At 42.8% G+C, this 20122-nt stretch overlaps 1 protein-coding gene across 6 annotated transcripts in view; it reads left to right on the top strand.

The window, feature by feature from the left end:
• Positions 1-20122, top strand: part of SLC37A2 (solute carrier family 37 member 2) — a 39330-nt gene that overhangs the window by 12039 nt on the left and 7169 nt on the right. For all 6 annotated transcript variants that reach the window (XR_015750361.1, XR_015750360.1, XM_026671414.2 and 3 more), the window contains exons 2-16: positions 1687-1768; positions 2247-2334; positions 4140-4218; positions 6980-7115; positions 11919-11995; positions 12762-12928; positions 14211-14248; positions 14503-14670; positions 15703-15793; positions 16667-16729; positions 17284-17369; positions 17874-17922; positions 18150-18223; positions 19206-19284; positions 20086-20122. The exon at positions 20086-20122 is cut by the window's right edge and continues 61 nt beyond it. Coding sequence is in view for 4 of the 6 variants with exons in the window: in XM_026671414.2 (XP_026527199.1) it covers positions 1687-1768; positions 2247-2334; positions 4140-4218; positions 6980-7115; positions 11919-11995; positions 12762-12928; positions 14211-14248; positions 14503-14670; positions 15703-15793; positions 16667-16729; positions 17284-17369; positions 17874-17922; positions 18150-18223; positions 19206-19284; positions 20086-20122 (1314 nt within the window). In the remaining 2 variants the exon portion in view is untranslated. The remainder of the gene's footprint in view (positions 1-1686; positions 1769-2246; positions 2335-4139; positions 4219-6979; positions 7116-11918; positions 11996-12761; positions 12929-14210; positions 14249-14502; positions 14671-15702; positions 15794-16666; positions 16730-17283; positions 17370-17873; positions 17923-18149; positions 18224-19205; positions 19285-20085) is intronic.

The raw sequence follows: 20122 nt of genomic DNA, 5'->3' as shown, positions 1-20122 counted from the left end.
TTTTTCTTGCCTAAGTGTAGGATAAGGCAAAAGATCCTCATTTAATCCTGATATCTGAATCCAGCAGAAGAAAGCAATTGAATGCAAACCAGATCTCTCTGTCCCATCCAAAAAGGCAACAAATATTCTGGAGCAGCTCTATTTGTAGGGTTAGGTTGAGCATTCTAGATTCTTTATCTTAGGAAAAGGAGAGCATCTAAGAAGGGACATTTAGTTATCCCTACCACTCTCCAAAAATAATCTTTTTTTAAATGCCCCCTTTTTCCCATCATGGTAAGGTTACCACATCTTTACCATTGCAAGGAAGTCACTCTAGATAGCAAGACTGCAAATAAGGGAAGTAACAAGGATGCTGAGTAGGGAAAAGAATATGTGTCATAGTGGCTTTATTTGAGAAAGTTCAAATAAATGTTGCTTGTTGGTTTTCAACCAGCTGGGATTTAAATAAACCTGAGATAAGTTGTTTTGTGTTAAAAAAAAATGGCTGTAAAGGAAAGACATTCCAGGGCATGGTATAAGTAAATGGTGGACCCGGGATGTTGATTTATGGCCTGTGTTTTTTTGGGTGCAAGGGGGGCAGAATCAAGGACCCATTGTCTGAATGTGCCAGCCTGGGCCAGAGATTCATGGTGTCACTTTTGTTGTTAGCAGTGGGCATCATTATTTCGTAGAGCGCTGGCTTAAGCAAAATCAGACCTTTGGTTCCCCTGTGTTGAAAGGCTGAGTTGATTGAATGGTTGGTCAGCTTTAGAAAGGTTCCCCAAGAATATTTGTCAGTATAGATGTCTTTAAAATGGAACTCTGACCATTGCTTGTGATGCACAAAGAGGCATAGCCATTAGAACCGTACGTTACGTGCCAAAAGTACGCTCATGCGCACGTGCTGCTCCGATGATGTAATGCGCACACGACTCCCCCTGCACCGCATGCCTCTGCACATGGGCATGCAACCCCCCCCGCACACTGCATGCGTTCTCCCCCCCATGCATGCGTGACAGATACCCAACAATCAGCTGGCTGGCGGGGGGGACATGCACATGCACAGTGGGGCTCTTCTGGGTGACCTCTTGCATGCCGGCAGAAGTGGCTCTGTGTGCCGGCACTTCTGGCACACGTGCCTTAGGTTCGCCATCATGGCATTAGAACATGAACTGTTTCCAATTCCCAATAGGAACAAAAAATCACTTGCCCCCTGCTTTTTAGGAACTCTAGAATTTCACTTGCAAACGATGCCTGAGATGCTTTGGAGAGCATCACTGCACCCTAAGCAGCCATACTGAATCTGGATCCAAGCTGTCCTACTATTGGAGGACTTTAGGAAGCTAGGTAAACCTTAATCCTGTAGGCACCTCTGTTAAGGTGTTAAGCCTTGGGTGCTCTGGAGAATCTTGTCTGTGTCCTTTATACAATATACAACGTTCAAGGGACCAGGAGCTGCAATTTTAAATGGAAAGCCAGGCTCTAAAACAAGTAGGTGGAGTTAGGACAAAGAACTGGGTAAGATGAAAACAAATATTTCATACTTACTCTCACTTCTGTTCCGTTAAGTGTTAAGACTTGGCAGCCCAAGTCCTACAAGACTCACAATTTATACACTCCTGTGAATTGAGGCACTTTACTATGAAGTAGTCATTGATTTACCTCCTTCTGTAATGTTCCTCTCATCCTCATGTATATTTTTCATAGGTACCGGGGATTAATTCTGGTGCTAACGTTCCTGTGCTACACTGCTTTTCATCTCTCACGGAAACCCATTAGCATTGTAAAGGTAGGTATAAGTAAAACCTAGGGTGGAAGAGTGTCTTTTAGGCATATAAGGACGAGAAGAACCATTGGCTATTCAGATCAAGATCTTTTCTATATTTGCCAACAATCTCTGTGGAAAAGAGCAGGGGTTGGCAACTTTGAGACTTGTGGACTTTAAGGCTTGTGGACTTCAACTCTCAGAATTCTCCAGCCGGCTATGCTAGTTCCCAAGTTTGGGGACATCTGGAATAGAGCATGCTGGCTAGGGAATTCTGGAAGTTGAAGTCCACACATCTTAAAATTGCTAAAGTTCATAAACACTGGTCTAGAGAAAGTACTACTTCCCAGGAAATAGCCAACGGTTTACAGTGCATATTGCCTCCCCCTATTTCTCTTCAATTCCCAAGATTATAAATTCCTTGTTAACAGATTTGTCCTTTTACATTCCTAAAATTCAATGTCCGTGCTGATGATCTGCTCTCTGTCCTTTCTTTCATCAGAGCGAACTGCATTATAACTGTTCTTCGCTGGGATTCAGGCCAAACAATGCGTCCAACAGCACCACGTGGTGTGATTGGAAGCCCTTTGGTAAAGTATTCTTGATATCTGTTTGCCATCAAACCCACAATCACCCCATCAAATTGCTGTAGGACAAGAAGGTTAGATATCTGAAGACCAAAGTACTGTGAAATGGGGAGGACTTGTAGCTTAGGGGAGAGCATCTTTTCCTCATTCCTGCTGTCCTGGCATCTCCAGCTATGGTGGAAAGGAACAAAAACACCTTGATGGGTGATCTCGCCTTTTCAACATATTTTCTGTGATAACTCAGGGCGTGGCACAAAGGCAATACAGTCAAATAAGCAAGAAGAGTCCTTTTATTATCTCCAACTGGGCCCCCAATGTCCAGGTTACCTTCGGCTGCAGAAAAACTCTCCTTAAAGGAACAGCCTTTAAGTGGAGGAAATTTAGTCCGAAAACAAAGTACATACGAACTGTAACTGAAAATCCAAACAAACCACGCTGCAGTAATTAACTTGAGGGGGCAGGAGAAGGAATTGCAGACTTGAAAGCACAGCAAAACACACACAGTTGGGAAGATGCCAGGAACACAGATAAGCCTCGACGATACCAGATAAATGTACTATTTGCTACCAACAGCTGGCTGCGCGCAGCTTCCCTTTTTAAAACTGTGTTGTCAGCTGCAGCTAATGAAGGGAATCAGGGCCCTTTCCTCCCCCATAAGCCACACAACTCATGTTGCTCCCTTCTCCCTTCCTCCCTGTGTGCCCTAGGATGAAGAGGAGGTGGCCCAGCTGGACTTTGCCCTTCCCCAATTTCTTCCACAGCCACCAGAGCCACACTCCCACTTCCTGTCAGCTGCTCGGCCTCCTCTGAATCAGATTCCGGGGCATGACATCTTCCAAAGCTCTTCTTCCTGTCTGAAAAATTGGAGTTGTGTTTTATCTAAGGTTTTTCTCTAGCAACTTTTGGACTGTAGCAGAACTCCTTTTCAGAAGTCAGACTGTTCATTTATGGCAGCCTTTATCACTACCCTAAGCACTGATCCAGTAGAGTCCATCCTTACAAGGGTTCTGATGCCATGACTGATGTGAATCTTGACTTCATTAAAATATTGTAGAGAGTCATCTGAAGTGTCCTTGACTTTGGAGGGCTGGAAATTAGCAAGTACTTAATTTTGTGCTATTCTAACCTCTTTTCAGCAATTTGAGCAGCTTTGCCGAGTTTTTAGGCCAAAGAGGGGGAGATTGCTACCTGCAAGGGTCATGCCATTTCAAATAGATAATTCTAATCTGAAGCTTTCTTCCATGTGCTACTCACTCAGCATTTTAGATGCAATGGCCTTGAGTCAGTCTCATCAGTTTGGACACGGCTTTAAACTTGTGCAGGATTTGAAGTGAGGATTGATTATTAATTTTCATCCAACCAAGTAATACTGTAATCATATGGAATCAGAAAACAAATCCTACAAAACCAAACTACAGCCCCAGAAATGTTAAAAAGGGCTCCTCATCTTCTAATACTTTTAACTAGAAAGGTTGGTGATTGACCAAATGTTTTTTGGCAGCAAAGTGTTTGTTGCTGAATCCAGAGTGGGGGAAAATCAGATGCAAATTAAATCTATTTAAACGTTTGCTTGCAGTTGGGAATCGGACTTTAGAAGACAAAGCTAAGGACCACATGGGCTTTTTATGGATGCGTTTCATCGTGGGAAGTCTATCCCATCTTTCCCCCAATGCTTCGGAGGCCAGCCTTGTTCCTAGGGTTTTCCCCCCACCCCCAACATTGTATCTATTTAAGTTTCGGAAACTGTAAATTGTTTCTTTTGCTATTTGATAAAAGACCTTCAATGTACTCTGTGTTTTTCTCCCCAGATCAGGATAACTACAAGGAACTGTTTGGAGCCCTGGACAACGCTTTCTTGGTTGCTTATGCAATTGGGATGTATATCAGGTGTGTATTTCAGGGGGACCTATGCTCTGCAATGCCCAGAAAAGCAGTAAGGAGTAGGAAAACCAAGAAAGCAAGATCTGAAATAAGAAAAGGAAGTTTCCACCAGCACCTATAGGTCTCAGGTTTGGTTTCCACTGCAGACCTCATTGGACATCTGGTTCCTCTCTGCAATTAGAATCAGTGTGGAAAAATAGAGTCCCCTCTGTTGGCTGGGAATTCTGGGAGTTGAAGTCCACCAGTGCTAAAGTTGCCATGGTTGAGAAACACTGATCTGGAGCCTCTCTGCACTCAGGGCGGTGTTTTCCTTCATAAAGACATTTGCATTGGACTTTGCTTTAGCAAGGCAGTTTGTTACCGATAGTTTCACTGCTGCTTTTGTCGTCATTTGTCATCAAGGTTTGGTTTTGGTTGACTTTTACTGATAGGGCCTTTCCATAATCAATTACTTCAACAATTTATCATGGAGAGCGTCAGCAACTTGGCACCCTGACTTGGCAGCTCAAGTTGATGGTTTCAAAACATCCTGTGATCTAATAGGTGCTCTTAGGAGATATCTACAATGTTTGATTACATGACAGCTTTCAGCCACATTTAGGAACAATCAACCCACTTGTCCACCCTGCAGAAAAGTAGTTCAGAGATAGAAAATTCCCTTAACTGGGTTACAATGCCAGGCAGATAAGAAATCGGCTAATGGAGAGCCTGAAATGTCAACAGGACTCTTGTCAAGATGATAGATTCTGTTTACTCAGAACTAAACAGACCCTTTGGTCACCTAAGTGGTTATTAAAGAGCTTCATAGGGTATTTGGAAGGCTATTGATATATCACAATTGTGTAGGCTGATTAAAGGGAAAGTTGTTTGGCTTAGAGAGGTGTGCATTGTGTACAATAAACCCAGTTTCCTTCTCATCAACTGCAGTTCAAATTGTGTTGTGTTTTTTAATCTTCATTTTGTCTTTGAGGCCTTCCTTCCTTCCTTCCTTCCTTCCTTCCTTCCTTCCTTCCTTCCTTCCTTCCTTCCTTCCTTCCTTCCCTCCCTCCATTTTAACTTGTGTGCACAAAGCCAATTCCTTAATCCCAAAGGCAGAACAGTTTGCCTTTTAGGCCTGACACAGAAAGAAAGCACAGATAAAGTTAGGGCATGTCCTTAAGGGATTTAACCAAGGGTGGTATGCTACCGGTTCAGCCCGGTTTTGTAGAACCAGTAGCTCTGAATAGCAGCAGACACCAAACTGGTTCGGTGTCTGCTGCTCTGTTTGGCTTGCCTGGGCTCTTGGCTGTCCTTTATTTCCTGCGTGGCACAGCTGAGGTTAAAAAATCAGGAAAGAAGAGGAGTTTGAAGTGCTGCATACCCGCGCATAGCGCTTGTCAGCTGTCCAGGCAGCACAGCTGAGGTTTTTTGGAAATGGTCTACACACACATGCAAAACGCACTCTCACCAGGGGTGGGATTCTACCTGCCGGAGAACCAGCAAATTGCACCACTGGCTGGCCCCGCCACGCCCACTCACTCCTTACCTGGCATGCATGCCATCAAACTTGCCTGCTAAGTTGCTATTTTTCCTTTTTTTCCCCTGACCATCAGCTGTTCTGCTGTGCCGGGAGATTTAGATTAGCTAGAAAGCAGGAAATCATTGGATTTCTTACTTTCTAGCTAATCGAAAAGCAGAGCTGAACATTCCTTAGGAAGCTTCTATTTTTCAATGCAGACTCAGGTAATCGATGACAAATAGATAGATCTCTAAGTGAATCTGTGATTCTGTGAGCAACTCAATCTGCCTGCCTACTTTGCTTGATTTTGGGCAAAAGTTGCTCTTTTTTGATAAAAAATTCAATATTTACATACATAGTATGTTGTGAGTTAATTTTATGAGTTTGCTTGCAAGCGAATTTTATGTGACAGACTCAGGTAGCCGACTGCAGAAAGACAGATCTCTGAATGAATCTCTGATTCTGTGAGCAACTCAATCTGCCTGCCTGCTTTGCCTGATTTTGGGTAAAAGTTGTTGTTTTTTTATAAAAAAAATCAATATTTACATAAATATTTATAATATTTACATACAAGCCATGCTCAGCCAGACACATAACCATCAAGCCATGCCCAGTCAGCAAGCCACGCCCAGCCAGTTACATGACCACCAAGCCACACCCACAAATTAGGCCACATCCACAGAACCAGTTGTTAAGAAATTTGAATCCCACCCCTGGATTTAACCAAATCTGCTTCTTGATGTGGCGTAACAATTACCTGCCTGTAGAAACGTTATCATCTTGGCTAATGAATTTCTGGGACAAAACATAGAGAAGTGGAGAGACAACCACAACCAGGGGCCAGTGATGACTGGCTTCACATCTCACCTTGTGTTCATGGTTTTCTGAAGATGACACAATTGAAACTATATATTCCCCCATGGTTCAAAATCTGAATCTCTGTCTTGCAGTCAATGTATCTCAGTCCATACATCACACTCAGCCAAGATCAGATAAATCATGCAGTGTCTTAGTCTAATAGGAAAACCCAACTTTTTTGGTTGGTAAAACAATGCTTACAATAATGTCAGAACCACGTGTCTATGGCTTTTCAATAAACCTAGTTACAATAAATCATGGCATTGCAGGAAACATGAACTTAATTCCATATAGCTAAGTTTTGATGACTTTCAAACCTCCTCCAGTTCCAGGATTCTATAATTTTGCACTGATAGGAAACTGTGATAACAAACTGTGATTTAACAACCTGTCTATTCTATTTTCCTACAGTGGGATTTTCGGTGAGCGTCTTCCTCTGCGCTACTACCTTTCTGGAGGCATGTTGCTGAGTGGTTTATTTACTGCCTTATTTGGATTGGGCTACTTCTGGAACATCCATCAGTTATGGTACTTTGTGTTTGTACAGGTAAGGAGATTGATCTCATCCAGCTAATCAAATTCTCTCTACATTTTATATGGGGTGGGCAGGCTCTGGTCAACCATACTCAGTCAAGGCACAGGGGCACAGTGGTTAGAGTGCAGTACTGCTACTTCTACTGACTGCCAGCTGCCTGCAATTTGGCAGTTCAAATTTCACCAGGTTCTAGGTTGACTCAGCCTTCCAAGGTGGGTAAAATGAAGACCCAGATTGTTGGGGGAAAGAGGCTGACTCTGTAAACCGCTTCAAGAGGGCTGCAAAGCACTGTAAAGCAGAATATAAGTCTAAGTGCTATTGCTAAGAGTTACTCAAATTGTGCACCAGTATCTTGAGCCATTTTTCATTCAGTTTCCCATTCATCCCTTTTCCTCCTTCTACCATTAAGGAAAAACAAACAAACCCCAAGCGACCAAGAGCCTGTTTCAATTTCCCATTGGTTCCTGAGTCTAGCATTCAAGAAGACATGGACTTCTTTTTTTAACCATGTCTCTTATCAGAGATTGAAGACCATCAGTGCTATCATTCATTTGAAGTTTTTTCATACCTTCTGACCATCCAAGACAGGGCCAGAGCTTTCTTAGGCATGTCCTCTCTGCCCTTCTTGGTTAATTGAACCTTGGGTGGCAGCTTTGTTTTGTTCTCGTGGGTTTTCCCTCTCACTGCTGTGTCATAGGAAACTGGAACATAGAGATGTTCTGGCCTGTGGGTGTAGCAATCACGTGCATTAAAGGCTGGACAAACAGAAAGCAGATATATTTAGCCCCTGGAAAGAATTAGATGGAATCTGATTTTCCATCCAAGGCTCATTTGTGAACATGAGACAAATCCTCACAGATGAGGCGTTTCCAGATGGTGTCTGGCCATTCTAGTCCCATGTTTATTTATCATTAAAAATCACGATTCAGGAATATTCCTTCTATGTACCTTCCTGTTTGTGAGAGCAGTGGCCCCATGGCTTTTCTCTAGGTTTATCTGTCCGCTTTATTTTTTTTTAATTAAAAAAAATCCTGAAATTGAATGAAAAGTTGTGATCAAAGGCGCAATGTGGAATCCTCCTCTATTTCTTCCTTGATGGATTTTTTTGAAGCTAGAAAAATGTTCTCTATTTAGAGAGAGAAAAAGAACTGAAGAAATAATGACTGAGTAGTAGAAGATGGTGATGACCTTGAACAAAATAATTCACTTTGCCTAGTCTAATTCATGATAGTAACTGTAGCGAAACGTGGTTTGTATGCAGCCCATAATTAAAATACTCCTGATGTTCCATAACCAGTTTTCCATTGAATTACACCTGAGACTATTGTCCGTGAATAGTTCCTATGAATCATTCCATCATTTCATCTCGTTGTTTCTCTCTGTGGATTTGGGCCAGATTTTGCCACCTGTCAACACAAACCCTGTAGCTGAATCTATCAGGAAGTCAGACCAAAACCTGCTGCCCCCCGCCCTTAAAAACTCCAAATGCTGCCTGTTTGATGTTATGTATTATATGCCATCCGATTCTACTGTGATTCTGGGAAGCATCCTACATTAATTACCAATCTTTTTTTAAAAAATTTAAAAATATAAACCAAAGGGGGGGGGGGGAAACAGCCTCCAGATGCCACGTCCCCTTCAAACTCTATAACAGGAGTCTCCAAACTTGGCAACTTTAAGACTTGTGGACTTCAACTCCCAGAATTCTCCAGCCAGTTATGCTGAAGTCCACAAGACTTAAAGTTGCCAAGTTTGGGGACCCCTGCTCTAAAATAACCCTACGTAACCTACAAGTTGCCCACCACCCACCCTAACTCAAGGCTTTCTAAGTAGATCAGACAGGAAACACAACCAGATGAAACAGAGTCTGCCAAGTCTGAAAGTACAGGCCTTCCGCCGTCCCTTTTCGCAGCCTGATAAAGTCGGAAGGATTCTTACTGAGTTTATTTTTCTGCCCTCTGCCATTAGGTAGCTGTGGGTTCCCCACAGTTGTACCTGATCATTCCCAAGGCAGCGCCTCTCCACTCCCAGCCCCTGATCATTCTAAGGTTTTAAATTTGGGGGGAATAAGATCCGGTGAATCTCTTGGGGGTGGGAGTGGCACTGCAACAGAGAAGTCATGCTTCCTAGACCTGTTAGGTGATAATGGTCTTCTACCTCCAGGGGAACTTTGAAACAGGAAGAGTTGCAAAGTTTTTCCCCCCACTGAGCTCTGAAAGAAGGGGATGGATGGCTTTAGGCCTGGTCCAGAGACTAGGCCAGTGATGGCGAATCTTTTTGTTGTGGTGTGCCAAAAGCGATAGTGTGCGTGTGTGCTAGCACCCACAATGCCATGCACCCTGCACACGCGCGTGCAACACCCACCCAGCGAACCTATGGCACATATGCCACAGGTGGCACACAAAGCCATTTGTACAGGCACACGAGCCCCAGCCAAACTTACCTGCACTGCGCATGCGTGCACCTCCCAGCTGATTTTCGGCCTGTTTGAGGCCTTTTTCGCCCTCCCAAAGGGTCGAGGAAAGCCTCTACAACCTCGGGAGGCCGAAAACCAGGCCCGTTTTGGCACTTCCGGTATTTCCAGAAGGCTCGTTTTTGGCCTTCCAAGGCCGCAGAGGCTTTTCTCGACCCTCCGGGAGGGCGAAAAAGGCCTCAAAATTTCAGCTGGGAGGCGCATGCATGCGCAGTGCAAGTAAGTTTGGCTGGGGCTCGTGTGCCTGTACAAATGGCTCTGTGTGCCACCTGCGGCATATGTGCCATAGGTTCGCCATCACGGGGCTAGGCCATCCACCCTGTACACTTAAAAAGGGCAGCCACACGCAGAAGGCCATGTCCATTTATAAAGGGCCTCTGCTGCTATTGATGCGTAGAAACCAGAAGCAGGGAGGAACTGAGGACTTGACAAAGGCAGCAGCTGGGGGTTTGGAGGGGGCAGCATTAGGAAAAGGCTCAAAGGGAGTGACGTTTGATGTTTGTCACTTGCTGGAAAAAGAGCCCCTGCTGAGTCACTCAACCGCAGCTGTTGGAGAAGGAAGAGGAGGAAGAATGCTGCAGCCACCACAAAGCAGGGACTATGTAGGCCCTGAAAGTTGTACCGAGATCTGCCACGGCTGCTTCATCGGACTGATAACCACCTAGAAATCCCTGAGGAACCCAGTTCCTGGCCAGTGCAGAGGCCTTGAGCAACCTCCCTTTCCAGACAAGTGAAAGTTCTACCTGTTTTCTAGATCTCCTTGCCTTTTTCTTTCAGGAGATCGAAGTGGCATCTACAGCACTCATCCTTCCCTTTCCCCCCCTCCCTCCAGAACATCGTTCTGTGAGCTCTGGTGGGCTGTGACACAGTGTCCCGCTCCCTGCTATTTTTGTAGCTTGTTAAGCAAGAAGTCCCAAGTTTTTCCATCCCATTGCCAAAAACTCTCCTAGTGATTTCACATGATCACATTTTTCCAATCACACATTTTCCATCTGGTTACTTATTTAACTACCCAGTGAGGGAATATCTGTCTCCCATTTAGGGTCATTTGGGGTGGGGGGGAATTGCCTTCGTCTTTGCTTTCCCCACCTTCCTTATTGCTCTCCTCCAAGAGCAGTCCTAGCAGTCCAGAGTTTTGCAGCGTTAATTCAACGCCAGAAAAATAAACACAGATGGCTGATGCTTCCTTTAACATCTTTATAAACATAATAAGTAGATTTTACAAACCAGTTGTAGATTTCTCCAACATGGAGCAAACTCAAACAGAAGCATGTTGCACGTAACTTCAGTAGCAAGTTAGTTTCTCTTTTACTTTAGTTCAGCAGGCAAGCAAGAGGAGAGAAGCAGTTTCACCTTCAATAGACAGACTCAGAGCTCAACATAGCTGCAGAGTTGCAGAGCTTAACATAGAGCCACGCCTAGGCTACTTCTAATTTCAGTTTACAGTCTAGGCTACTTCTAGTTTCAGTTTCCAAACTGTCCTCATTGGCTGGCTTAGATGCTATGCCTATTCATTGCCTGACCTTGTTACCAAGCTCTATTCCAGTTCATGAATATACTCTGACATGGCCCACTAGTAACTTCTTACTTGCTTCTTTAAAGTTTACACCAGGGGTGTCCAACCTTGGCAACTTTAAGACTTGTGGACTTCAACTCCCAGAATTCCTCAGCCAGCAAAGCTGGCTGAGGAATTCTGGGAGTTGAAGTCCACAAGTCTTAAAGTTGCCAAGGTTGGACACCCCTGGTTTACACTGTCATTGCGTGTTAATCTTTCGGCTGTCCCAAGACATTTAGAGTATTTTTCCTTGCAAAAGATTAAAAAAAAAAACTCCCTCTCTAGAATCAGTGTCCTGGACTTATAACCATTTGTCCAATGACCATTCAAAGTTACAACAGCACTGGAAAAAGTGATTTACGACCATTTTTCACACTTACAACCATTGCTGCATCCCCAAGGGTCCTGTGATCAAAATTCAGATGCTTGGCAGGTGACTCGTATTTATGACGGTTGCAATGTCCCAAGGTCACACGGTCACCTTTTGCAAATGTCTGACGAGCAAAGTCAATGGGCAAGCCAGATTCACTTAATAACCTTGCTACCTAACTTAATAACTGCAGTGATTCACTTAACAACGGTGGCAAGAGAAGTTGCAAAATGGGGCCAAATTCACTTTTATCAACTGCCTCACCTAGCAACTGAAATGTTGGGGTGGATTGTGGTTGTACTTCGAGGACTACCTGCAGATGTCTGCAGATGTGTGTGTGAGAGAGAGTGAATGCATACATGTAAAAAGCACGTCCTTCAGCCGTTAATTGGTTTTCCCTCTCGTGCCCTCTCTTAGATCCTGAATGGCTTGGCTCAGACGACCGGCTGGCCATCAGTGGTGACGTGTGTCGGTAACTGGTTTGGAAAGGGGAAGTGAGTTTGGTTTCTTCATGCCTCTCAGATTGTTGTTTGCTTTCCAATCCCGGTTGCTTCATCTCATATCTCTGGAAGGGAAGTCTTTGATTTGTTCCCACACAGACAGGAAATGCAGCCCTGCGCAGTTAAATGGGACAGTGGTTTGATTGATTGCCTGGTGCCTTCTTATGCTTTGCATGCTGGCCCTGTGGCTTCTGCCCTAAAGGAGAGCTGCTGCAGTGACTCTGTGAGATGCTTTTCAGATGATTGGTCATTGGAAGCCAGCTGACAAGCGTCATTGCTGGGCAGTGATTTGAACTCGGGTCGCTCAAATCCAAGCTGAATTCAAATGGGTTGCAAGGCTGCCCCGGTTTTTCAGCCTCCAGAGCTGCATTTGGCCTTTCAATGTTATATAAAGGATATAGGATACATGATCAAGACAGAGCTGGAGCCAGAACACTAATTAAACGATACTTAATTAAATTCACTTTTTGCTTTTTAAAAAAATTTAATTTAATGCCATGTGAATATGTGCCACCCAGATGTCTGGGGCATTAGTTCTCATCAGCCCCAACCAGCATGGTCAGTGGTAAAAGATGGTGGGAGCTGTCAGTCAAAAATTCTGGGAAGTTTACCTGTAGGTTGAAGCACTGGTCCAAACTGCCAGAGAGATTTCACGAAACCGACTCCCACAAAGTGCTGAAAAGTGCGGGCTCCCATCTGCCTCAGAGAACTGAGTCAAAAAAAGACAGAAATTTACCGTATGTCTTTTGTTTCTTGCCAGGCGAGGTTTAATCATGGGCATCTGGAATTCACACACATCTGTTGGGAACATCTTGGGGTCCTTGATTGCTGGCATCTGGGTCTCCAAGGCATGGGGACTGTCCTTCATTGTACCTGGAATCATTATAGCCTTCATGGGTGTTCTCTGCTTCCTGTTCCTCATTGAATGTAAGTCTCGTATGAAACAGAACCACTCACTTTTTGCATGATAGGAAATCCAATTTGCTTTGGTGGTTTGGTGATGGGAAGTGACCGTGGCCTGGCATTGTTGCTGGAGGTCAAAGATTTGCTGCTGTGCTTTTCTTAAATATCTGCGCCCCCCTGGGAGCGCTGAGGTTGCTCAGATTAAGCTTTATCATAATGGCGTTTTGTGATATTGTCACAAAGTCTGTTCAGAGTAGTGTTAATATTCCTTGCCTTCAGTCCGGCATCTTCTGAATAAAAGGTAACTTTTAATTGTAGCAGTCAAGATTCCCAAGATGGTGTATTGTAACCAACTTCCTCCCTATTCCCAAAGTGAAAAATGTGTGGAATGGGGTTAAAACCCTTAATTTTCCCCTGAAAATTACCTTTTTTAGCTGAAATGTCTGCAGTGCTAAATATCTTAATATGTATGACCCAGGAGAAAACAAATAATCCAGTTCAAATGAATATCATCTCACTAAAACTTTAGGGGTTTTGCTAGAGAAATGATAGGTAAATAATACTTGGTCTAAATATGTGTAAATAATGTATTGTAAATGTAATGTAAATAACGTATTGGCTGAATCAGTTTCTCAAATTGCAAAAAAAAATAATGAACAAAAATGCTACAGATTTAAAGAAAAGTAATCCTCACATTTTGGATCATGCAAGCCATAATTGTCATAACATCAACATGGAGAAATACCTTGATGATGTGCTAATGAGATCGGCTCAGGGAAGGAGCCGGCCTCTCATGTGCCTTATTTCACGGGCCACGTTTATTTAAGTGGCTGTCACCACCTAGTGGCAGGTAACAACATCACTACGTTCTTCGCCAGAAAATTACTTTGATATATGTATTTTACCAGGAAACATAGGTAAGGCAGGCATGAAAAGTCAGCACCCTCCTGCTCATACCCATGTGCTCCGAATCCATTGGTGATGTCCATTTTACTCTCCTAATTCACGGACCCTAACCCTAAGTGGAATGGGATTTTCCCATGTATTTTACCAAGAAAGGTAGATAATGGATCTTCAAAAACTCAGTGCCCTCATATTGATGCACTCTGAATCCATTGGCAATGTCCATTTTGCTCTCCGAATTCATGGAAACTTCACCCGAACCCTACCTGAATTTGTTGTTTATTATTTATCATTCCCTTATCTACCATATGTACCTAATACATGTAATTTACCCTAATTTACCATCTATTGGAGAAATCGTTAATTTCCAGTGAAATATACTTTTTGTTTCCATGTCTTTCAGATCCAGAAGATGTTGACTGCAGCCCTCCTCTTCACCATGTAAGTTTTATCTGGCAATAAATACATTTTGTTTGTCACAAAATGTGGTCACACGACCCCAGGATACTGCAACAGTCATAAGTACATGCCAGTTGCCAAGTGTCCCAATTTTGATCCCGTGGCCAGGGGGGATGCTGCAATGGTCATAAGTGTGAAAAACAGTCATAAGTCAGTTTTTCAGTGCCGCTGTAACTTCAAACAGTCACTAAACAGTTGTAATTCGAAGACTACCATGTATGTTTGTTTTTATACAGGAGACCAGTTCTGATGAGAAAGGTCTGGAGGCAGGACACTCCATCAGTGACAGGAGCCTGAATGTTTCTACCAACAGCCAAGAAAACATCATTGACATGGCGGAACATGCCAAAGACTCTGGGGAGGACCGAGAAGCCATCAATTTCATTGATGCCCTCAAGATACCTGTGAGTGCAGTCCTTACCAGAGCTGTCAAACACTGTTGGCCGCAGAGAAGGCTAAAAGAATGGATGTCCAACTTGCAACTTGTGGATGGCACTTAGAATCCACAATGGCATCAAAGTGAGATCAGCATGTCATGACATCATCATGCAAATGATGTAGTTAAAACAATTGCGTGCTGATGTCATGACCTGGGGATTTCATTGGTTTCCCAACCAACACCTATGGGGGACAGTTTGATTTTGGTCTAAACCAAGTGCAGGGGGTATGCTTAGCTTTTCTCTCCACATACAGACTCTCAGCTCTCAGTCATTTTGCTCTTCCTTGGAGTTAATCCCAACAGGCAACCAATTTAAAAAGATCATGCCAGCATCTTTAGTACAGTGGATCTAATAGCAACTGCAATGCTGTTGATGATTTTGAACCAAATAAGATATTCACTCTCAGTGAGTGGCATGGTGGCCTCGAGGTGAAGACACTCACTTCCCACTTCTAAGCAATGATAGACGTTTCTCTATCAGGGGACAAAGAGAAAATATCTGCTGACAACTCCACATAGGCATCAGGAAGAGTATCCAGCCAGTCAACGCTAGTTCGATTCAGTCGGCCCGACTCCAATCTGAATCAAGGGATTTCAAGGTTGTAAAAAAAAAAAAAGAAAGATATTCACTCTTAGCAAATTCCTCTTTGGGCTGGAGTGTAGGTCAGAGGAGGGAAGATTAAATGTGACGGAGGGCAAAAAGTTGGATCACTTCTCCTCTGTGATTGTCCTGACCTAAATTAGAGCATCTCTTAACAAAAATAAATGAATCAAAGAATTGCCTGCAAGACTAGTTTGGGTTTTCCCCCATGTTTTGTTACTCAAATAAAAATTCAAAACTCACAAGCTTCATTTAAGAAAGATGAAACAGGAAATCAGGAAAGTTAGCTCATTAATCTTCTGTACTACATCAGATCTTGCTTTTTCTGCCTCCAAGCTGATTTTGAGCATTTGCTAATGACTAATTTCTCTCTCTTTGTCTCTCTCTCCATTGCAGGGAGTGATTGAATTTTCCTTCTGCCTCTTGTTTGCCAAACTCGTCAGCTATACCTTTCTTTATTGGTTGCCTCTCTACATCGTGAATGTTGGTGAGTCAGGATCAAGTTACTTTTGATCCCCAAGTGACAGTACTGGTCCAGGAAGTTTTGACATACTTGAGCAAGTTTGATTTATGGTGTTTCCAAGGACTATTTTGACACATAGCTGTCCAACACATCAAATTTCAGCAGTTGCAGGCCAGCAAAATTTAATGACACAACTGCAGGACCTTGAAAGCTGTTGTGTCAACTCTAAATCAGGATTAAGAAATTCAGGAGGGGAAAAAAAAACCCACAGGGTCTTTCTCCTAGCATGGAAAATTCCAGACTCTGCCACAATTATTGCATGCTCTTGCTTATTCTGCTTAAACTCTCCCTGGATGCAGAATAAGCAAGTTAAATGTGACCCTTGGTTGGTGAAACATTAGCCAATAGATATTATTAGATATTAGATATTATTAGATATGTTACATGAGAAAAGTAATGCTGTGGTGGTAGGTGAATCCTTGTGTGCTAAATAGTTTCAAGTCAACTATTTTGGAACACACAGAGCTTCTTTAGATCAAAATAAATTGGGGATTTATTCAGCTTACTATTGTCGAGGTTGAATGGCCATGACTCTTCATATTATCAACAGTAGTTTTCCCAATATGGTTAATGAAGATCTTGTTTTTAAAAATTGAACGTTTGAGGAATTGGGTTCTTATGCATGTAATGCATTGTAGCTGTGGGTGCTGCTGATCCAAAGAGAAAAACCATGTTGGGGTTGCATACAGAGAATTTGTCAAACTTGGCTGCTTACTTCAAAACATTTTCCCCACTTTCAGTCCTACATATTGCACAGCCCAACAAAGCGTGTTCTCTGTCATGGATTGTTGACCATCATCCATTCACGTTGATTCCTCTTCCTTTCTGTTATTGCAGCTCGCTTAAGTGCAAAAGAAGCTGGAGATATGTCAACTCTGTTTGATGTTGGTGGCATTATTGGTATGTTGGATTGATTTCCTTAGAGCTTTCTTTTCATTTCTGCATTAGAGCCTAGGAAAAGGGGAGGTGCTGGGGCTGTGAGTTGACAGTTTAGAGCAGGCATAGGTAGGAAGATTTTGGGTGCAAATTCCACCCAGAGAATTTGCAATCTTTGGATAGCTTCTTTAGTGATTTGCAGATCATGAAGCATTTTTTTACTTCAAACTCCTTCCATGCATTTAAATTTAGATTGCTGAAATGAAAGTAGTGCCACCAAATCTTGGTTGGAAAAATCTGGGTACACAGTAGATGTCCGCCAGCAATTACACTTTTCTTTGTGTTTCTGTTGCCACTCCATTTCTCCAGGTAGCTCTGGCAGCTCTAGCGGAAAGTAGCTGGAAGGAAGAGGAAAGGCTGGAATGAGTTTTTGTGTAAGGGGTCTAGGAGCTCAGGAAAACAAAATTCTGCCCTGGAAAACAAAATTCTGGCCTTAAGTGTAGGATCAGCACCTGCCTTCCCACCAGCTCTTAGCTTTGGCGTCTTCTACTGTGAAACCATGCCCTTTTGTCCTGCAGGGGGCATTGTGGCTGGTCTCATCTCAGACTATACTGGTGGCAGGGCCACCACTTGCTGCGCAATGCTTATCCTGGCAGCTCCCATGGTGAGTATTCCCACATCACCTTCAGGTTAATGAGTTTCTGTATCATTTTGGGAGGAGTAACTGTAAGAAGATTGTTAGCTTCATGCAGTATTCTTGTTGATCATTGATCAGTGTTGAATTTCACTGGCAGTTTTTATACACTGCAATCTGATTTGTAAATCGTTCCATCTCATCATATGTTTTACCAAATAAGCCAGAGTTGGCTGGGGTTGTGCAACAAGCTAAGCACAATTCAAGCAACTTTGGCTAAGGCCCTAAAGCCCTTGTCCAACTTTTGGTTGGCTTGATGTTTTGAAGCAAAACTCCCACAATTGCTTGCCTTAAGCCATGCTGCTTGAAATTAATGGAAAGCTCAAAGAGTTCCAGATATTTTGTGAGGATTGTATTATCAAAAATAACTGGCAATGTAAAAAGGGTCTGTTGCCACCACCCATTTGAGAAGGATGCTGTGTTCGTTTTTCTTTATGGATGAATTCTTACTTGTTGCTTTGATTTTGGTTCCAGCTCTTTTTGTACAACTATGTTGGCCAAAATGGACTAGGTACATCCATAGGTAAGAATGCATTACTTTCTGGAGATTTTTGCTACAAATGCATGTTAACTTCCCCCCAAAAAAATCAGGACTGAGTCTCACATTACATTGACCTGGAAAGCAATATTTATTGTTTGAGCCAGACATCCTTTTTGTTCGTAAGTCAAGGACTACCTGTCTTTAGCTGGAAAATAACCTGGTTAGGTTGTACAGCTGACATTCCTCCTCTTCCTTTTTTTTTTCTTTAGCCATGCTCATTATCTGTGGTGGCCTTGTCAATGGACCCTATGCTCTCATTACAACTGCTGTGTCAGCTGATTTGGTAAGGATGAACTTATTCTTTATTCACTCCTGCTACTTTTTTGCTTGCTTTCTGGGTCAGCACTGGCAACACACAACTTTTAATCCACTCAGGTGCAGTTTTGCAGCCCTGCATTTGTGTGTTTGTGGATTTTTATTTCAGTTTCCCCAGGAGGGAGGTGATACTTTGCACAACTGTAATTTAGTGAATTAAAACGGTAGCCAAATTTCACATGTGTATAATGTGTAGTTCATCCCTCATTTGACATCAAATGTCAAACACCCTGACTCCTGATATACATAGCTATGCATAAATACCTTGCATCTTCATCTGCTTTAAATTTTCTGTGCTTGAACACTCATTGGAATAAGATTTTACATGCATAGCACATTGGTTCATTTATTTGGGCACAGCTAAGGCATTTCTTTCCACCCAGTATAAACACGACATCTTGGCTCAATGAATCTCCGGGGAATGGAAATTCTTGGCTTAAAGCAATCCATAGAAGTTGAAACTTGGAAGGAATTTGAAACTTGGAAGAGAGCTGATTCAATGCAATTCTATCTATCCAGCAGATATTCTGGAAAGGTTTTCTGATTCTCCTGTTGGCCAAACTTTCTCCATAGTAACTATTCATGTAAAAAAAATCTTTACTCTTCTTTTTGGCTGATTTTTATTGCAGCAAGAATTACAATTGTCACTAGAAGTTGTAAAAGACAAAACACAGAAAAACAAAGATATTACACTTTATAGTAAACAAATTATCAGCCTTAGCAAACTTTTCGTGCCCTGAGTCCTTCATATAGGATTCAGAAGGCATTCCTTTGGCCATCCTGAAGAGTAAACTACAGCTGTTTACACCCATGGACAAATCAGGAGGATAAAATGTAAGATATTTTTGAGCTCTGTGAAATTGCACATGTACCACACTCATCATCATCTGTTCAAGCACTATTTTTCCTTTCCATTTGTTTATTCATTTTTTTTTTTGGGTCCACTTCAGGGTACTCATGAAAGCCTCCAGGGAAATGCAAAAGCTCTTTCCACAGTCACAGCCATCATTGATGGAACAGGATCTGTAGGTCAGTAGCCAGATGGCTGCCAATTTCATCCTTGATTGCGTTTTAAGAAACTATGGTTGGGCTTAGTAAAGATCTCAGCAAAATTGAGGGCTTTTTCCCCCCTGTCTCTTAGGATCATAAAATGAAAAATGAATTGTAACCCTTTCCTTGCTTCATACAGGTAGTCCTTGAATTATGACTCAAATTCACAGAATGTCAAAATTGGATCATAAATAGCTTTGGGGGTATCCATTATAACAGTCATTAAGCAGTCAGTTGTAAGTCAAGGAGTACCAGTTCCTTGCTAATACAATGTGATCCATTTTGAGTCTAAATCCACTCTTATGAATGGCTGACACATAGTCCTCATTGTCTGGTCCCAGAAACATTCAAACAGTTGCATATGCAGGGTTGTATGTTGACACACAGACTTACACCTTTTCCTACAGTTGTGTCTGCATCTGAAAGAACAATGTGTCTTGAACACATTAACTTGTCTAGTTGAAGCTCTCAAGTAATTCTCCACATTAAAAATGGCTCTCATGTTTGGATACCACCCAGATGCTTCTCAAAAGCATTTCATTGTCCATGGTTTCCTTCAGAAGTCTAGCTAAGGACCTTGTCCCCACCTGGCACTTTATGTCATGATCTGTAACCGCATGCTTGTTGCCCCATTCCCCCTTCTTGCCCTCCTTGGGGACAGTTACTAAGCAAGGACTCCCAAATCTACTATCCTGGAAAGTGTGGACCATCTACATGACATGAGCTGGACTTTTGCTGGGCTTCTCAGTTGCTGATCTTTTGCATGATTCCCATTTTCAGGGGCTGCTCTTGGACCTTTGCTAGCAGGTCTGATCTC

Source organism: Notechis scutatus, chromosome 7, assembly GCF_049901735.1.
Source record: "Notechis scutatus isolate UNSWTSFEM ecotype Mainland chromosome 7, rNotScu1.2, whole genome shotgun sequence".
Lineage (NCBI taxonomy): Eukaryota > Metazoa > Chordata > Lepidosauria > Squamata > Elapidae > Notechis > Notechis scutatus.
This window is presented reverse-complemented; position numbering and strand designations above follow the sequence as displayed.